Here is an 18639-nt window from a genome sequence, read left to right as displayed (position 1 = left end):
TATACTGACAATTCCTAAAATAGAAATCATAAAATATTAATATTAGAATTAATAGACAATAAATAAATGTTCATAGTGTACATGTTGATTCACATTGATTTAAGGAAGCATTTTTATCTCATCACATGTTGGGATTTTAAGATGTTGTTAAATATATCATGACAATTATGTTCTTTATTTTACTTTCTTTTTCTGAGTATCTAAGATGTTGTACGCACGTCTATAAAAATAAAACTACTAATGAAAGCCCATATTTTAGTTTTCTAATATCAATGTTATATCCATATTTTTATTTATATTATTTTAAATTTATTTATATTTTCCCATTTTACTTTTAATTCGCTCTTAAATTTTTATGACTTTCTTTTCCAGTCTTAAATCTTTAATCTACTTCAAATTGAATTATATTTAAATAGGGCAAGAAATTATTTCCCCCTTGGTTTTGAAAAATACAGATATCCTGTTGTTCCCAAGATAGTTAATTATTTAGTAGACCACAATCTCCTCCACTGCCTCTACATCCAAGATCCTTTTTTCTTTTATAATCTACTACTTGGACTTAACATCTTGGTACTAGTGGTAGAAAATGGCAGGGGTGATTGAATATCTCCATGAAATTAAATTATAAACAACTGTGCCTTCTATCCATGTAGATGGATAGTATATACTATATAGCCTTATAGTATTTTGGTTTGATTGTCTTGAAGAAGCCAGGCCCTATGTTGGGAAGCAATCCTGTCTCAGATCCCAGTTGTATAGTCACCCCTAGAGTAAACTTGGAAGTAAGTTCTTCCCTATGGGTTACTTCAGGTATAAATGAAGTCCCAGCTTCTAGCTGGCAGCTTGACAGTAACCTCATAAAATTCCCTGGCAGAACTCCTGACACCCAATTAGGTAATGCCTGGATTCCTGACCCATAAAACTGTGAGATAGTGAATGTCTTTCATTTATATAATTTCATCCAAATAATTAACTATTTTGCACAGTTTGAATGGAAAGTAATTCGTGTGGATATTCACATTTCTATGTATATTAGGGAGCTTTAATAAATATTTGCTGCACTTTTGATAAATTATTTTGATTGAATGTTTCACATCTAGCTACTCCATATATACTTCTGTTTAGTTTCCTTTTGCACATTATTTGTGTGTGTGTGTGTGTGTGTGTGTGTGTGTTTCAGAAACCATTATCAGAGAGGATTATTTTTTAGTCCTTTCAAATGACTAAATTTTGGCATTGTTAATCATTTAGTTCTCTATTTCAATAATTTGTGTTTTATATTTCTTTATTTGTTTGAGAATATGAAGTTTGTGTGTTGTGGAAAAGAAAGATGAGACTATTACTATAGGAAATTCACGTGAAAAAGTCCAAATCATAGCAATTTTTCTTATTTATTGCAGTACCTTCTCTTAACATTCATTGAGTAATATGCATATTTATTTATTTCTGGAAAAGTCATGTGATGACATAGTGTTGCTTTTGGAAATCAGTTTTATCAACTGAAAAACATGTTTCTTGGCAAGTCTAGTAATTGGAGCTGTTTTCAAATCAAATTAATAGAAAATGCCTGAAAATTAGGATTATTTTAGTCCATTATAGTTATCATGAAGGCCTATCATTTATGCTTGGTATAAACAACCATCCATGATGAAGGCTTGCATGAGGATTGGCTTAGGGAGCTGACACAGCCATTTTGTCACTGTGTCCTCAGGTGGTAGGACACAGGGAGTGAGAAATTGAAGAGAAAGCAATCTGGAGAACCTTCCTTTTATATAAGAATATTGCTTCTATTGGATCAAGATTTCACATTTATAACTTCACCTAGCTTTAATCAAGTACCCTCATATCAACATGATCTAGTGCTTTGAGATACGTTATGCCTATATTTTTTGGAAGACTCAAATGAGTTCATAAAAAGAAGTATGAAAATTCTAGATTAAAATACTTGAAATTGGACATTTAAAAGGGACTGAGACATTTGACTGACGTTTGGCAACTTAATAATGTATACTTATGTTGAGGAATGATTTCTATGTGTGTCCTAGACTAAATTACAGCCATTATGTTTTTCTGTTATTCTGGTCAGTCACTGAAATAGGATGTCTGGATGTGACTCTACAATTTTACTTTTTAAAATAATTTCAAAGTAATGCAATCAGAGAAAGCGTTATCAGATGTACTTATTTCGATCTCTTAGTAGCATCTCATCTGATTACTCCCTTTGTTCAGGATCCTGATGGAATAGTACCCATTCACTCAATCCCAAGGGCTCCAAAGACATTTGTTTCTATATATGAGGAAATAATTACGCTGCTACTGCTTAGAAGATATTTTTGCAGAAGACAGGGGCACATTCAATTTTGTGATATTGTCCCAGTTTCATGGCTAAGATGAGCTTTAGTAAGCATGGGAGAAAATGCTTCACTGGTTTCTATAGGTATATCCAATTTCAGAGTGAAGTAATAATCACAGAAAAGCCAATGGACAAGAGGTTAAAGAGCAAAATTCCTTTCTGTGAATAATGTAAGTGGCATGTTCATATATGTTCATACTGCACGTATCCAGAGAAGAGGAGAATTTGAAGGGCTTGTTTACTAATGTTCTCAGAGTTCAAAATGAATAGGATCATTCTTTGAGAAAAAAGTAAACTGGTATTTACTTTCTATTTTATTCCACCTTTCTTGTACATCAGCTCACAGACACCATTCTTAACATTTCCCTTTATAAACAACAATTTGGCTTAATTTAAAATACTTAAACAATCGAAATTCTCAGTAATAGTATATCTAGGTTTGCATTTCTATTCAATGAGTGATAGTCAAACTGTTTTGAAATTGGTGTATAAACATGTGTACAGCTCTTGTTTAAAGCAAATATTCTGTGGTTGTTAGTGACAAGCAAGTAAATATTTAGTAGAATGGTCTCAAAGGGCAGGTAGATGGTATCAACTGTTTTACAGGGTTATTTAGGAAGATTACTATCTGACCTTTTGCGTAAGTTTTGTAAAGAAAAACAACAATATCCAGTTCTTTCCTAGACACCGAATTATTTTATTTTGAGAACTAGCTCTGTGTCTAACATTATTCTTTCCATTATGGATATAGTTATGCATAACAAAATCTACTCTAGACCTCCCACTTATATGTATGCATGTTGTGTGGAAGCTAGAAAGACTCATCAATCTTCAATTGCTTGTGCAGGAGGAAAGAAGACAAGTAACTTTTGGGTCTGGGTCAACATGGACGGCAATGCCAACAGTCCATCACAGATGCCATTAGAGTTGTTTAGCATATCCGATACCGAAGTATTTAGTTCTTTTTCCAGACCTGAAGCATAGAGATTCTGTGAGAATTAGGAGATTGAGATTAAATAAACCTCTTTTGAGCTGTAAAGTAGCGATCAGTCAATTTTGCTTTAAGACTTTCTTTTACCGAAAACAAAGGGATAAAACATAAGACTTATTAATACTGCATCGCAAATACAATGATGTTGACGTTGTGGTTCTAGTGATGTTAACATTTTAAAATATTATTCTGAGGCTTAATATCTTTCCCCATGGTTCAGGAGCAGCACGCATTTATGTGGATTTTGTTCTTCTATTTTCACACACGATCTTTTCTCGGCATTAACTTAACAAGAAACATCTGCGCTTGGAGTCCATACAGCAAAACTATTTGGTGAAGAAAACATTCAGTTTGCTATGGCAAGCATTTTTATGATGCTTCTGCTGGATCACAAGCAGTCTTTCAGTAGCATAGAGCCAAAACATCACTGCTTGCAATTCATATCCTTATCATATGCATGCCATTGATGCGAAGTCAGGACATTCTCCATTCCCTCTCCTTTTTCCTCTCCCAGAACTGTCTCTGATGAGATGAAGAACTGCTCAGTGGTGACCGAGTTCATTCTCCTGGGAATCACACACACAGAGGGCCTGGAGGCTATGCTTTTTGTGCTATTTCTGCCCTTCTATGCCTGCACCCTGGTGGGAAATGTGTCTATCCTTGTGGCTGTTATTTCCTCCACCCGCCTTCACACACCCATGTATTTTTTCCTGGGGAACTTGTCCGTGTTTGACATGGGTTTCTCTTCTGTGACCTGTCCAAAAATGCTACTCTATTTTATGGGCCTTAGCAGACTCATCTCCTACCAAGACTGTGTCTCCCAGCTTTTTTTCTTTCATTTCCTTGGGAGCATTGAGTGCTTTCTCTACACTGTGATGGCCTATGACCGCTTTGCTGCCATCTGTCACCCTCTCCGCTACCCAATCATCATGAACTCTAGGATCTGCGTGGCTCTAGCTGCAGGCACATGGCTGTTAGGATGCCTCCATTCCAGTATCTTGACTTCCCTCACCTTCACTTTGCCTTACTGTGGCCCCAACGAAGTAGATTACTTCTTCTGTGATATCCCAGCAGTCTTGCCACTGGCCTCTGCTGACGCATCCTTAGCAAAGAGAGTGAGCTTCACTAATGTTGGTCTAGTCTCCCTTGTCTGCTTTCTCCTGATTCTTGTGTCCTATACTCGAATTGCTATCTCCATCTTGAGTATTAACTCCACTGAGGGACGTCAGCGTGCCTTCTCCACCTGCAGTGCCCATCTCATTGCCATCCTCTGTGCCTATGGACCCATCATCACTGTATATCTGCAGCCTACACCCAACCCCATGCTGGGAACTGTGGTACAAATTCTGATGAACTTGGTAGCACCAATGTTGAATCCTTTGATCTATACTTTGAGAAATAAGGAAGTAAAGATAGCTCTAAAAAAAATACTGCACGGGAAGGGATCTGTTTCTGAGGACTAGGAAGATGAAAGAGTTGACTCAATTGTCCTAAAATTCTTTCTATGGTAAGTCGTGATGTGGATTCCTCACATGTGATGGCAACTTGGGACAGTTAAAGCAGAGGAAATGATTTGAACACTGTACAATATTGTCTTTTTGTATGCTGCTAATCAAACGCCGTTAAAGTGGTTTAGTCTTAGTTATTTGCCTTTTTCTTTGAAACACTATCTACCCAGAAAAGGAGATCTTGCTCACAGAGGCATGGTTCACTATTCTTCATTTAGTCCTTTCATATTATGTATGAGATTAACTTAAGCAGAAAGACAAAAATTAGGAAAAGGAGAAAAAGTCAGCAATTGAACAAAAGTATTGGTGTACTTTCTAATTTTCTCTTATGCGTACATATATATATATATATTTATTTGTTTATTGTGAATAGTTTTTAATATGGTCAAAATAGTTGACAAATTTAGTTAAGATTTTAAATTTTATTTTTTATTTTTTAGTGAATAGAGTTCAATATATTTACATTTCTCCCTTGCCTTTCTTTACTTGTAATCCTCCCATATATTCCTCCCCACTTTCCTTCAAATTCAAGGCCTTTTTTACACTAATTTTACACACACACACACACACACACACACACACACACTGGACAACAGATCAAGAGCCTAATTTCTCTCCTAATGATATCAAATGTATCACTTAAGCTTGTTTTTCTACAATGCAAGTAAGTAGTGATTGATTTTGTTCCATAATGAGATGTAAAGCAGCAAATATCATGGGTTCCTCATCTTCTAAGCTTAAACTAATCATGACTAAGTGTGTGATAGAGATACTAAATTTTGCAGATTTGTGATAAAAACTAGAGATTGAGGGATAAGCCACAGGAAAACTGGAGTGCCTAGCTAAAACAAGTTTTTCTTCCACTTTTATATTTCTTAGTTCTCTGTTAATTACTAAGATCCTATGCTCATTGATAGAGTGATAATGTTTCTTAACAGTTAAGAAATAGAAGTGATATTTATTTAATTGAAGAAAGTTGAGCAAAATCAGAGACTCCAGTAGATTCATTTGTATCAAGCTAGTGTTTTACTTTATTTTTCAGAACTACTTTAATTTTAAAATATTTTCTGAATCTTGGTAATCTTAACTCATGCATACAATAAAATAGGATCATACTTTGTTTACATTCCTAAACTCATATTCCTTGAATATTCCCTCATCACATGTCCTCTAAACTTCAAGTTTTATTTTAAACTTAAAAATCATAATCCAATAGTCCAGGTGGTGCTGCCCAGGGCCATCTACTAGAACACGGCAAACCTACCAATAGCTGCATCATCAATAAAGTATGATTTCCTCCACACACATACAAACACTACCACCACCACCACCACCACATCATTACCCTAATTACTGTTAGTATGAATTAGAACCTGGAGATCATCTATGCCATCTGTGCTAGGATTTAGGATGACTTGACCTTGTGCAAATGTTATGTATGGAATGAAAGCATTTCTTAACAATCTTCTATATCTTCACACTCTTACACCTTTCTATATGTACCTCTGCAAAATTCCCTGAGCCTTGGTGGTGGTTGGGTGAATAGAGATGCCTCATTTGGGACTGAGCTCTGAGTCTCTTCTTATAAGCACCTGTGTATCTCTCTATTGACAACTGTTGTTCACTGCAAAAAAAAAAAAAAAAAAAAAAGCTTTTCAAAACAAGATTACAGCAACCCAGGTCTATGGGCATAAGGACAAATATTTAGAAGACAGTTTGACAGCATTAGTAAAATAACAATAGCAGGTTTCTACCCTAGGTCCTTCAACCATGGGCTTCTAGTCAAGCTTACCAGGTATTAAATTCAATCCTCTGAAGCAGGCCTTAAACTTAATTGGAAAACAGTTGGCTACCCTACAACAGCTGTGCCACTATTGCACTGGTAGGTTCATCTTGTCTAGTAAGTTAGTACTGTAACATTTGAAGTCCAGTGTTAGAAAAGATATATCTTCTTCCCAAGCAGCCTGCATAGAACTTTCCAATAATATGAAAACTAGCCAACTGGGACTCCGTGGTTGTTTTAAATTGACTTATCTGTGTTTCTGTCACCAAATTGTGTGAAAGAAATAAGCTTTTACCGTATAGACATGATAGGTAAACAATGCAAGATAGCCTGTGTTGCTTAAAGTCTTCTGAGGCCTGCTTGACCAATAACTCTTTGGAAGGTGCCATATACCTTGTACTTTTATTTTTATCTGATAACATATGCCTCCTGATCTTCTGAATACAACATTGTTTACACATGCAGCATAGTTTTTTTTCTCTCTCTCTCTTTTTTGGAAGTGTACCTTGACATTTGCTTTATAATTAGTGGCTTTCCATAAGGCTTTTATATCGACTGTTAGTTTTGCCTGAGTCATCTACCGTCTCTTACTTTCTTCCATCCTCCCTTAATCCTTTAATTCTCAGTATTCCTACCACTTTTTTCTTTTCACATGTGTTCTACTATCCTTCAACTTATCTTTAAAGTTGGATTGTAAAAAGTAGGCTTCCATAACCCTTTTTTTGGGTTCTTCCTCCTCTTCACCCCTTGATTTACTACATATTCCCACATACCCCCATCTATGAATTTCTGTTCTCAGTATTCCACTTCAGTAATTTTGTTTCATCTAGATGGCGAATAAAACATTATAATGTGTCCCATAGACCTACTTCTATTTGTTTGACTTCTACATTTGCTCTAAGTTAAATTTACAAACAAAACATTTGAAGCTACAAGTGAGAGAGAACATATGACATTTGTTTTTCTGAAGCTGGGTTACCTCCTTACCCAGTATAGTTTTCCAGTTTTACCCTTTTAGTTTCAAATTTCAGTTTTCTTTACAGCTGTGAAATATTCCTTTGTGTATACATGCTACATTTTTTTGTCTTGTCCATTCTTCTGTTAATGGGCACCTAGGTTGATTCTATTTCACACCTATTATCAATAGAAGAATAGTTATAGATATGCAAATATCTCTGTATTAGTAATCTATCCACCTCATTGGTATACTGAGAATGTTGAGTTAGGAAATACTGGCAAGATACGCACCAGAGTCTCTGGTACATAATAAAAATTTAAACAATAACATGTGAGTTTTTGTTAGGTTTTGGTAGATGCTAATAATCCTCAATTATTAGCATCTGATAATTGATAAATCTGATGAATCCCCTTCCTTTAAAAATATGCATTAAAAACCAGAGGTATGGCTTAAAAACTTAAGGAATTATTGTATAAATTTTATCTACTAAAATTATTTTTAATGAATCTTCTATTTTATAAAAAAATAATTTAAATTTATGAATCAAAGTGTTATGCCCAGATTCGTGAATTCCCCCCAAAACCAACAAGGAGACCAAATACCATATGTAAAAGAGCCTTTTTTTATACAAGTTTGCAATCTCAGTCTCTTCCTGTGTCCAATGTATTGGAATATTCAGAGAGCCCTGAGCTCAGTTAGAGTTGGTTTTTTATAGTAGTAAAGATGGGGGTGAGGGATTTCTAAGGTTCAGGACTCCAGATTGGCTGACATTTGTCTAGGGGTGTCCTGGTGAGTATGTGATCCTATGGTGGAAGGTGATCTTATCTACAATGGTTGGAACCTTAGGCATTTCCTTTGGATGGTCTGTTCTTGGGTGGTGCTCAGGAAATCTCAATTTATGGTACTTCCTTCAACCAGGTATTTCTTCAAGGTAAACTACTGAGACTCAGGCCTCCAGTAAGCTTATCATGGCTAGGCCCACCACTGGCAGGTGATAATGGTTGGAAGAACTTCCTTTGAGTGTTCTGTATATAGTAAGCCTATCATGACTGGCTGGCCACTACACAAAGAATCAGTATAAATCATTAATTAAAACTTTAGTGATTTAGCTGTCTTTTCATAATATGTATCCTTAATTGAGGCGTTTATCAAAAAGAACTATAACATTTAATGAAAACTCTAAATCCATGTATAGAAGTTTATGACTATAATCCCAGCCCCCAGAAAGCCATGATAAGATTACTGTGTATTAAGGTTCAGCTTGAGATATATAGTAAGTTCCACAAAAGCTGGGCTACAGTGGGAGACTGTCTGAAAAAAGAAGGAGAGGGAGAGGAAGAGGGAGAGGGAGAGTGAGGGAGAGAGGGAGAGAACAGTTCAAGTTCTGTGACAAAAAACAAAAACAAAAAGCAGATAATATTATAGGCAGAAGAAAAGAAAGATCATTCAAGAATGATTATGCATTGTATTTGTATTGGACATTTTAAAATTATTACACATAGAATTAACAAGCAGGAGCTAACTTTATCAAATATTAATGGGCAGATAAATTCAGAGATAATGATGAAGATTGCCTAGAACTCAACAAATACAAGATACGTGTAAAATCTTTTCCTATAATTAAATGTTTTTATTTTATTTTTAGGTAGAGTTGAAGTCATTTCAATTTCAGGCAGTAAATGTTCTGGGGTTTGGAGTTGCGTATTTGTTGCTGAGCATCCTGAAAACGATAAATTAAAGAGAAATTTTGGTTCAAATTTTCTGGGAGGTATAGTTTATCACAGTGAGGAAACCACGATAGCAAATAGGAAAGACATGGTAGCAGGGATAGGAAATTAAATGGTCACATAGCACCTCAACACAGAAAGCAGAAAATAACTAGGAATTAAGGTTGTTCCCAGTGAGCCACTTCTTCCAGTAAGGTTCAAGCTCCTAAATGTTCCATAATCTTCCCCCAAAGTGCCACCAGCTGGGCCCAAGTGTTTGGAACACCTGAGCATACATGCAGAATGTTTCTCATTTAAATCTACAAAGCTGATGAATGCAAAGTATGTCCTAAATCACTGGGAATACTAAAACCATTATCTTCTTGTGCTTATCTATGTAAAAGTATTATTAGGACAATTAGAAAACAGATATTTGTATATATATATATATATATATGTGTGTGTGTGTGTGTGTGTGTGTGTGTGTGTGTGTGTGTGTGTGTGTATTACATTCATGTTTCTGCTGATGCTTAATTTTAGTAGCAAATTAAACTGTACTACAGGTGGAAGTCACAGACATTTTCTTAGTTTTTCTAGTTTGTTCCTAAACTTAATATGTGGGAAAATTCTAGAAATGGAGATTCTAAACAAACCTCTGTTCCTGTTGGAACATCAATTTATGTCTTTCCTTCCCATGCTTCTTTGTTTTATATCGGCAAATTCAGTCCTGTTCATTGTGGTGTTAAACCTGTTAACACAAGAAATAACAGATGGAGCTCCCAAAAAGTCACATGAGTAAATTTAGAAGAGCTAGGAGGTAGAATATTTGATTAAAACAACAACAACAACAATCTGTTTATTCTCATGATTTCCTTTGAAACAAGGAGACGCCCATTGTTGGTATCTACGGCTCTGACTCAAACGATAATCCTTTTCAGTGAATACAGAACTGTTTGTGATTCCTAAAGTTCTTAAACTCAAACCGTTTGGTTGTTAAAGTTAAGGGTCTCTGATCCTACTGCACGTAATGGCTTTGTGGGAGCCTAGGCAGCTTGGATGCTCACCTTACTAGAAATGGATGGAGGTGGGGGTTCCTTGGACTTCCCACAGGGCAGGGAACCCTGATTGCTCTTAGGACTGAGGAGGGAGGGGGACTTGATTGGGGGAGGGGGAGGGAAATGGGAGGCGGTGGCGGGGAAGAGACGAGATCTTTAATAAATAAATAAATTTAAAAAAATCTTATCAAGCCTTTTAAAATGCATATGTTACAGCAAAGTGTTTCCAGATAGCTCAGGGAATTTGCTCTGTGGTTGTTATTTTATAGTAAATGCACCATGTTTGAGGGATACAGACCTAATTACTTTAAGAGACCGATCCTGTGGGGGTTAATGGTAAGCAGTGAAATGGGTGCATTTGTCCAAATTATACCATGTAAAGAAAAAGGTTTGTAGAGGGCAAGTGTAGACTGTTTCGTTTTGGAACCATGTAAGAAAAGAGAAAATTTTAAGAAAAACATTTACAATTAAGTGAACTATATGTAGTAAGAAAACTAAGGAAATTAATTGACAAATGAAAACATTAAATTCTCAAAATAAAGCTTACCTGGATGTAGAAGGAAACAAGAGTTTTTGAAACGTCCTCTGCATGTTTTCAGAACACGTGAATTTGTTTATATTAAGATACAAGTAGTAAATGAAGCCACAATCTAAAGCACTGTGTGTAGTGAGTTCCTGACTCTGATCGAGGGAGCGAGTCTGGGACAAAATTTCCACAACCCAGAAACTTGGTGCTTCCTTTGAATGGGAAAAGGAATTTTATGTCCCTGGAATTTTGTGTCTCTATTTCTGTCTCTTTATTGTAGTCCTGTCATGAACTACATTACTTACATCTTTACTAATAAAAACAGGAAATGGTTAACTGTGTATATCTTCCTAATTTAGTGTTCTTCTTTAATTTATTAATAAAAAGCAAAGCCATAAAATATCAGGAATCTATTAAATTTATCACCATCATCCTTATTGTTATTATTAAAGTTGACTTCTTCAGTCTCTCTGAAGAGAATTACAATTAAAAGATTTTTTCCCATTTTTTGAGATAAATTGGAGTTTTACTTTTCAGACATCCTATATATAATAGAATATTTCTTGAATATATATATATACACACACACCCTGAATTAATAATAAGTTAACATAATGGAACTGTTATATGCCTCAAGGCAGCACATCTGATTAGTGTTAAATCTACGTTTCAGGGTGGATTTTCTGTATGCAGAGAAAATTAAGTTTCCAAGGCAACAGAGATGAAGGTCAGATGTCTAGTCAGACTAATTCACTGACTGCATTAGTATCAGTTGGAGCCGTTGCTGGGTTACTGCTGGCAATATACCAGTATTGTAGGATGAAGGATGAACCATTATTATGCTGATACTACTGTTGAAAAAAAATAACTCAAGAATGTTAAAGTGGAAAGAAACTGGACTAATTTGTACCACCCAAATTCACACCAAGGCCCCTTATCCCAAGTGTATCTCATTAGCAACTAAAGCGGCTTTATGGAGAGAGAAAAACAATGCTGAGAAACAATGTAAAATTGGAAGAGGTAGAGGCTATAAAGAGGATAATTAAATTGAAATAATCTGCAGTAGCTATCTGATACATTCCCTTTACTTCTAATTTATATTAAAGTTTAAATAAAATGATGTATCATTTGTATTAAATTCCATAATAAATCCATTTTACTGTTTTAAAATATTTTCCATCCAAGGACTCTGAGTTACTTCAGACAGATAAGCTATGTTAATTCTGCTGCATTGACAATCCTTCCACATACACCTGGGACTAAACATTATCAACATAATATTTTGGAAAGTGTAGCTTTACATTCTGTTGTTTCCTTTCATCTTTAATTTAGTGATTTTAGTTTTTCTTTCTTTCTTTCATTTTTTGCTCCCATTCTCTATTACTAGGAAATCCAGCATGTAAGAAGTTAAAGAACATTTGGACTGAGAAGAAGCAGAATTATTTAGGAGTACAATGAGACCAGCAGGAGGGTCTGGAGGCACCGGACAAAGTAATGGTAGAAGAGATATGAGGAGTAGCTACAATGCAGTGATGTACATCAGTGAAAATGTCATGAAAGAATCTATTATTTTATGCACTAACTTAAAGTCAATAAACAAAACTAACTAACCATAATGGCAGCAGTAACAACAATATACCCTGTTCATTTAAATGCAAGACTCATGTCCTCAGCCTCTGACAGGGTCTGGGTCTACTGTCCCGATATAACCACCGATAAAACATAGGATGAGTGATATTACAAGAATAATGATGTTATTAAAAAACATGATGGTTTTCCATGGTATAATCTGGCATTTATAATATTATTGGAATAACAAGTAGGAAAAACATGGTAGAGACAATAAAAGACTAGCTAGTGCTCCACCCTAAATGGGACATCTGTATTACTTAACTGTCCTCAAAGCTCAGGGATACTCATGGTGGAGCAGAAAGAAAGATTATAAGGGCTACCAGTTGTGATGTACTTCTTCAAAACAGTTTTTCAGATATGACAAGGATGTTGCACACATGAACCTACAGTGGCTTTAACTTCATGCACAAAGCCTGAATAATACCAAGATAACCAAAATCTAGTCTAGATCAGGGAATATCTCACCAAGTCCTTGTATTTGAGGAACTATAGTCACTTTGATGGCTACTTAGGCATAGACAGAGAGTTTGATTTTTGGATGTGGGCCCTAGTAGATTGTTCATGCTTCATTGGATGATTCCATACCTGTGAACATACTGGCAATACTAAGCATCTTAATACAATACTAAGTGTATTCAGCATCTTAATAATAGAACACATGAAGTTGGGAGGAAAAAAGTGAAGAGAGCTGTATGGGAGGAATTTGAGAGGAAGGACTAACCATGAATGAAGTTCTCAAGCAAAGGATTTATGTATATGAAAAATAGGACCATACATAAAAATAAATAATTTTAACAGATACAATTACAAATCAGTAATACATATATCTGAAATAGATTTTAAACAAATATACTAATATGATCAAATTACATGATAAGGAGAGGAGATGACTTCTTCCAAGTATGAATGAGGAAAAGGTTTATTGTAGATGTGGTTAAGAAAATAGCCAGAAGCATCTGAAATGCTTCAAAATAAAATGGGCTAAGAGAGATGAGGAGTGGTGGGGAGTGAGAAAGGAATCAAAGAGAAAGGAAGCAGAGAGAGCATCTGGAAACCCAGAGACCAAGAGGGCATGTAGCCAAAACTTCTGCGGTTATGTAGAGGTCAGAGGCTATGGTAAGCGAAGCCCCTCCCTGAGCTGGAGAGTTAAGGGTACATGGACTGATGAGAAGTGCTGGAAGGAGTCAAAGGTGCTGAATGAGATTCGTACTGGGTTTCTTTGAGACCTAACCTAAATCATGGAAGGCAAAAATTTAATGGAGAATTAATATATAAATATAATACATATTATACTATACGTATATAGATACCAAGAGATAATTATATAATTTGCAAAACACCCATGACTGATATTAATACCAACACAGATTATGTTCAAGAACTTTGGGCACAACTGAAGATAATGCCATAGAACTGGAAGATTGCTTTCAATAAAATAAGCAGAACAAAACCCTGAGCTATAAAGAAGGAAGTAGAATATACCTAGGACTAGATAGCTTTTGAGCCCTAGGGGCACACAATACTATTATTCTGCTAAAGGAACATAGAAATAAACTGACTGCAAATGGCATATTGTTATACCCATTGAGAAATGTATCATTCAGCTCTCATTAGAGAAACTTCTTTTTGCAGTAAAATGGTAGTTAACACAGACCCACAGCTGAATAACTTGAAGTGCTCAGCCCTAAATAAGATATCTACATCGCATTTTTCTCTTCAAGGCTCCAGGTTCTATCCAGAAGAGGGAGGGGCAGAAAGGTTGTAAGAGCCAGGGATGGAGAATATCTTCATGGAAACATTGTCTTCTAGACACAACAGGAGAGATGCACATCAACTGACAGAGACTTCTAACAAGCACTAGACCCGCGCAGTTCAAATCTGACAAAACCAGCACGAAGGAGTGAAAGTAAACACGTATATGCCAAGCCAAGAAGCTACTTGGTACTGATAGCTTCTGGCAGAGAGAAAATCAGTTTTCTTCAATGGATAGTCACTAGGAATATCAAACCACACTCTAGGGCAGGCTTCGTGGTCAGGAGTAGTTGCTCAACACAAATAGGTCCGTGTTTTTGATGTTTTTATTATGTATGGGCCTTTTTATTTTATTTTTAATTTTTTAATTTTAATTTTTCCCCTTCAATTGTTTACACTTCCTTCCCTCCTCCCAATTCCCTCCTGCTCCCCCACACCCCCTCTTCCCTCTTGAGAGAGGGCCAGGAATCCTGCCCTGTGGGAAGTCCAAGCCCCTCCCCCCTACATCCAGGCCTAGGAAGCTCTGGGCTTTTTTATGTTTTAATAGAGAAAAAGAATATGAAGCTAGGCAGGTAGGGAGGTGGAAAATGGATCTGGGAAGTGTTGGGGAATGTGGAAGAATATAATCAAACCACACTGTATGGCGTTCTCTAGTAATAAATAACAATATTTTAAAAAATTAAAAAGACACATGTGGGAACTTGGAGAACTAAAAAGTAAGTTAAAGGATTTCTGGACTACTAACAATCTCATGATGAGAAGACACAGAAGATGAAAAGAAAATTGCATGATATAGGAAGATGGAAAAAAAGAAAAAAAAGAGATTGAAGAAGAAACACATAAAACTTCTAAAATGTAATGATTATTATTTTAAAGGAAGAAAAATGTGATTGATACTTAAATTATTTGATGTAGTAATAAGAGCGGCAGGGCTGCATCCCCAGCACCCCAGCCGCCTGGCTAGCTTATGCCCCGAGATAACAACACACAAATTGTATTCATTTAAACACTGCTTGGCCCATTATATCTAGCCTCTTCTTGGCTAACTCTCACACCTGGACTAGCCCATTTCTAATAAGGTATGTAGCACCCCAAGGTGCGCTTACCGGGAAGATTCTAGCCTACGTCCATCCTGGGTCGGAGCTGAATCGTGTCTGTCTGCTCGGGAGCAGGGAGCATGGCGTCTCTCTGAGGCGTCTGCCCCCCAGAAGAGAGCTGTCGAGTCTGAGCTCACTTCCTTTTCCTCCTAGCATTCTGTTCTGTTTACTCCTCCCACCTATGTTTTAACCTATGAGGGCCAGCCAAGCAGTTTCTTTATTTTTTTAACCAATGACCTTCCTCCATCAATTTGAAAAATGAGGAAGGCATTGCAATCACATTTTTAGAAGCATTGTATCAAATAATAGGTGATTTAAAATTCTCTACTCAAGAAAAACATATTTAAAATGCAGGGGAAATGTATGACTCACTCACTGATACTACTGGTCAGGTCACTTTGGTGTGTGTGTGTGTGTGTGTGTGTGTGAAAGAGAGAGAATTAATTCTAATTATTCAAATATTATTCATATTCACATTGCAAAACATAATATTCAAATCAAGTTAGATATTATTGCTATGCATGACCACTATAAGACAGCATAGTGTACCCAGGCCCAGTTCTGCCTAATCTCCACCTCATCTGAGGCAACATCTGAACTGTTAGTAACTAAAAGAAACTGCTTGGATAGATTGACTGAGAGCCCACTGACAGTCTCTATAAGAATGTTCAACACGTTTACCCTGGAGAAATCTAGTAATGTTGAAATCAGATAGCACACCAGGCAAGAAGCCTGCCAGTTGGCATAGTAGGTTGGATAGTTTGTCTCAAAGATGCAATGTTCTAATCCTGGAACCAGTGAATATATTAGGTTACATGGCAAGAGAGAATTAATGATGAATATGGCATTGAAATTGCTGACCAGTTCTATTAAAGGTATGCCAGGTCATGTTGGAAACCTCATTTTTATCACAAATATTTTTGTAAGTATAGTAGGTAGACAAATGTTACTAGAAACCGGTTGAGATCACAAAATATCTGGTATAACGAGACCCGTTAAATTTCTAATCTCCAGAACTCAAAGCTAATAAGTAGGTAAGTATGAAAGCCTTTACATTTATGGAAATTTGCCAAAACAGAAGTAACCAAGAAAGTTTCCCTGCAGATCTGAATCTTTTCTGAGGCTCTCTCCTCCTCAGCAGAAGCCTGAGTTGTGAGTCGGGCTGTATGTGTGAGCCCAGTGCCTGTGGCTGTCTAAGTCTTATGAAACAGATTAGCATCTCTGACTAGACATTTGAAGAGGACATCAGGTGTTCACAGGGACATGACATGGCCTAGAAAGACGTCAGGATTACTGACCTGTTTCCATCTGCTGCATGTGGGTCTCAGGCAGATGCACCTTTCCCCCATGAATAACGATTATGGGATTAATGGTAGTGCCCCCAGCTCTCTGAAAATAAGATAATATTTTAATGGAGAATTTCAAACCTTTAACATGTTTAGAAGATCCCAGATATTATCCATCAAAAGCAAAGATAATAAATGAGTTGTTTAATGAAAATTAGCATGAGAAATCATTTGAAAAAGATCCATAGCTTTAACACACATGCATGCTCATCACACACACAACACACAACACACACACACACACACACACACACTCAAAATCAGTAACCAAAATACTTTACTAATAGAGAGTTCTGAAATATTTCTGGAACAGGTTTAGTTTGTTGCTATATAAAACAACTATAAAGTCACATATGTTTTTTCTATTTCGTGAAAACACAGTTAAAGCTAAGGTCTTGGAGAAGTTAAAATACTTTAATGTCTGACATGATGTGTCCTGTAAATTTATGACAAAAATATATTAACAGGAAAATCCATTTGGAAATGGATTTTTTCAGGAAAATTTTAAAACTAAAAATATATACCAAAGTAAATGTTCAACAAAGTCTAATCATAACAAAACAAAAGATAACATAGAAGCCAATATCCCAGCTGAGGAAGTTCATTTGTACACATTTACTAATTGTACTAAAAAAAGAAAAAGCTGCAGATATAAAAAATATTATTATTTTTAGTAACTAAATACTCTGCATTTTGTTATGTAAGCATCTCTGTTGTAGAGATATGTTCATCTATGTAGTTGTAGTTGACACAATTTGTAACACATTACCCCCCCCCAAAAAAAGAAACCACTCTTATCTTCTTTGTTATAGAAAATAGAAAGATTTGTGTTTGGGGGAATGCTTTATGGATTTCCTGTTTATTTTCAAAATTTCTTTCATAGAGATACTCACAGTGAGGTTTAGGGACTCTGTTGCAATATGTTTCCTTTTGATTTCAGCTCCTTCTTAAACTAGCTGGTGGCTGGTGGTTGTGGGACATAGCACCTGTGCAGCTCACTCATCCCATGCAGAGTGCTTTCCCAAGAGAGAGCTTTGTGTCGCTTCTAGAACACATCCATTTGTTTGTAACTTTATATAAGTTATAAAATTATATTCACTCAATTTCTGCTTGAAACACACAATTAAAGCTAAAGTCTGTGCAGATGTTGGAATGCTTCTATATCCTCTTATTTTTATACTTTAAGTTCAGGTAGTAAAAAAAAATGCCTCCACAAAAATGATACGATTCAATTACCATTTTTTAAATTTAAGATCAATGTTTACAGTAGCAAAAAAATAATGTTGATGCAGTAGAGAAAACAAGGAAAAGAAATGGAGATCCAAGGACCCCATTTTAAACAGGCTAAACCTGTGTGTGGTAGATCCATCCTTTAACTCACATGTTGATCACAAACTTCCTTAATTTTGCTCTCATTCCATCTTATACTTGGTTTTGTTTTCAGGCCAAAGCAAAGACATTGTAACAACACAACCTAAATTTCCAGCTAATTGATGATTTAAAGCCTGGGTCCTCAGTTCAATTCTTATATAAAGTATGTGATATAAAAATATGTAACTATATTATCTCCTTGTTGACCCATGTAATGTAAAATCATAGTAATTGGGTTGGTGGAATCTGAATTCTGGGCAGTTTCTCACATGCACCCTGCCTTAGTCGTGTATTTTCCCCTCTGCAAATCAGTGTCACTCATTTCTGTGGACCCAGTTAATACTCACAATACAATAATGCTGGATAGACTTACTGTCTATCCCCTTTCTTTCCTCCCTTCCTCCCTCTCTCTGTCTTTGTTTCTGTCTCTCTCTCTCTTTCTGTCTCTGTGTGTGCACTTTATTATTCTAAATGCAAAGTTTTATTTATTTATTTATTTATTTATTTATTTATTTATTTATTTATTTATTTATTTGGTTTTTCTAGACAGGGTTTCTCTGT

General features: G+C 35.9%; 1 protein-coding gene across 1 annotated transcript; it reads left to right on the top strand.

Moving 5' to 3' along the window:
- The first annotated feature begins 3874 nt into the window (after nucleotides 1-3874).
- On the top strand, nucleotides 3875-4807 carry LOC101987192 (olfactory receptor 958). The gene has a single exon (XM_005347104.1). The coding sequence runs from the start codon at nucleotides 3875-3877 to the stop codon at nucleotides 4805-4807; it is 933 nt and encodes a 310-aa protein (XP_005347161.1).
- Nucleotides 4808-18639: the final 13832 nt, after the last annotated feature.

Source organism: Microtus ochrogaster, chromosome 5 (assembly GCF_000317375.1).
Source record: "Microtus ochrogaster isolate Prairie Vole_2 chromosome 5, MicOch1.0, whole genome shotgun sequence".
NCBI lineage: Eukaryota > Metazoa > Chordata > Mammalia > Rodentia > Cricetidae > Microtus > Microtus ochrogaster.
This window is presented reverse-complemented; position numbering and strand designations above follow the sequence as displayed.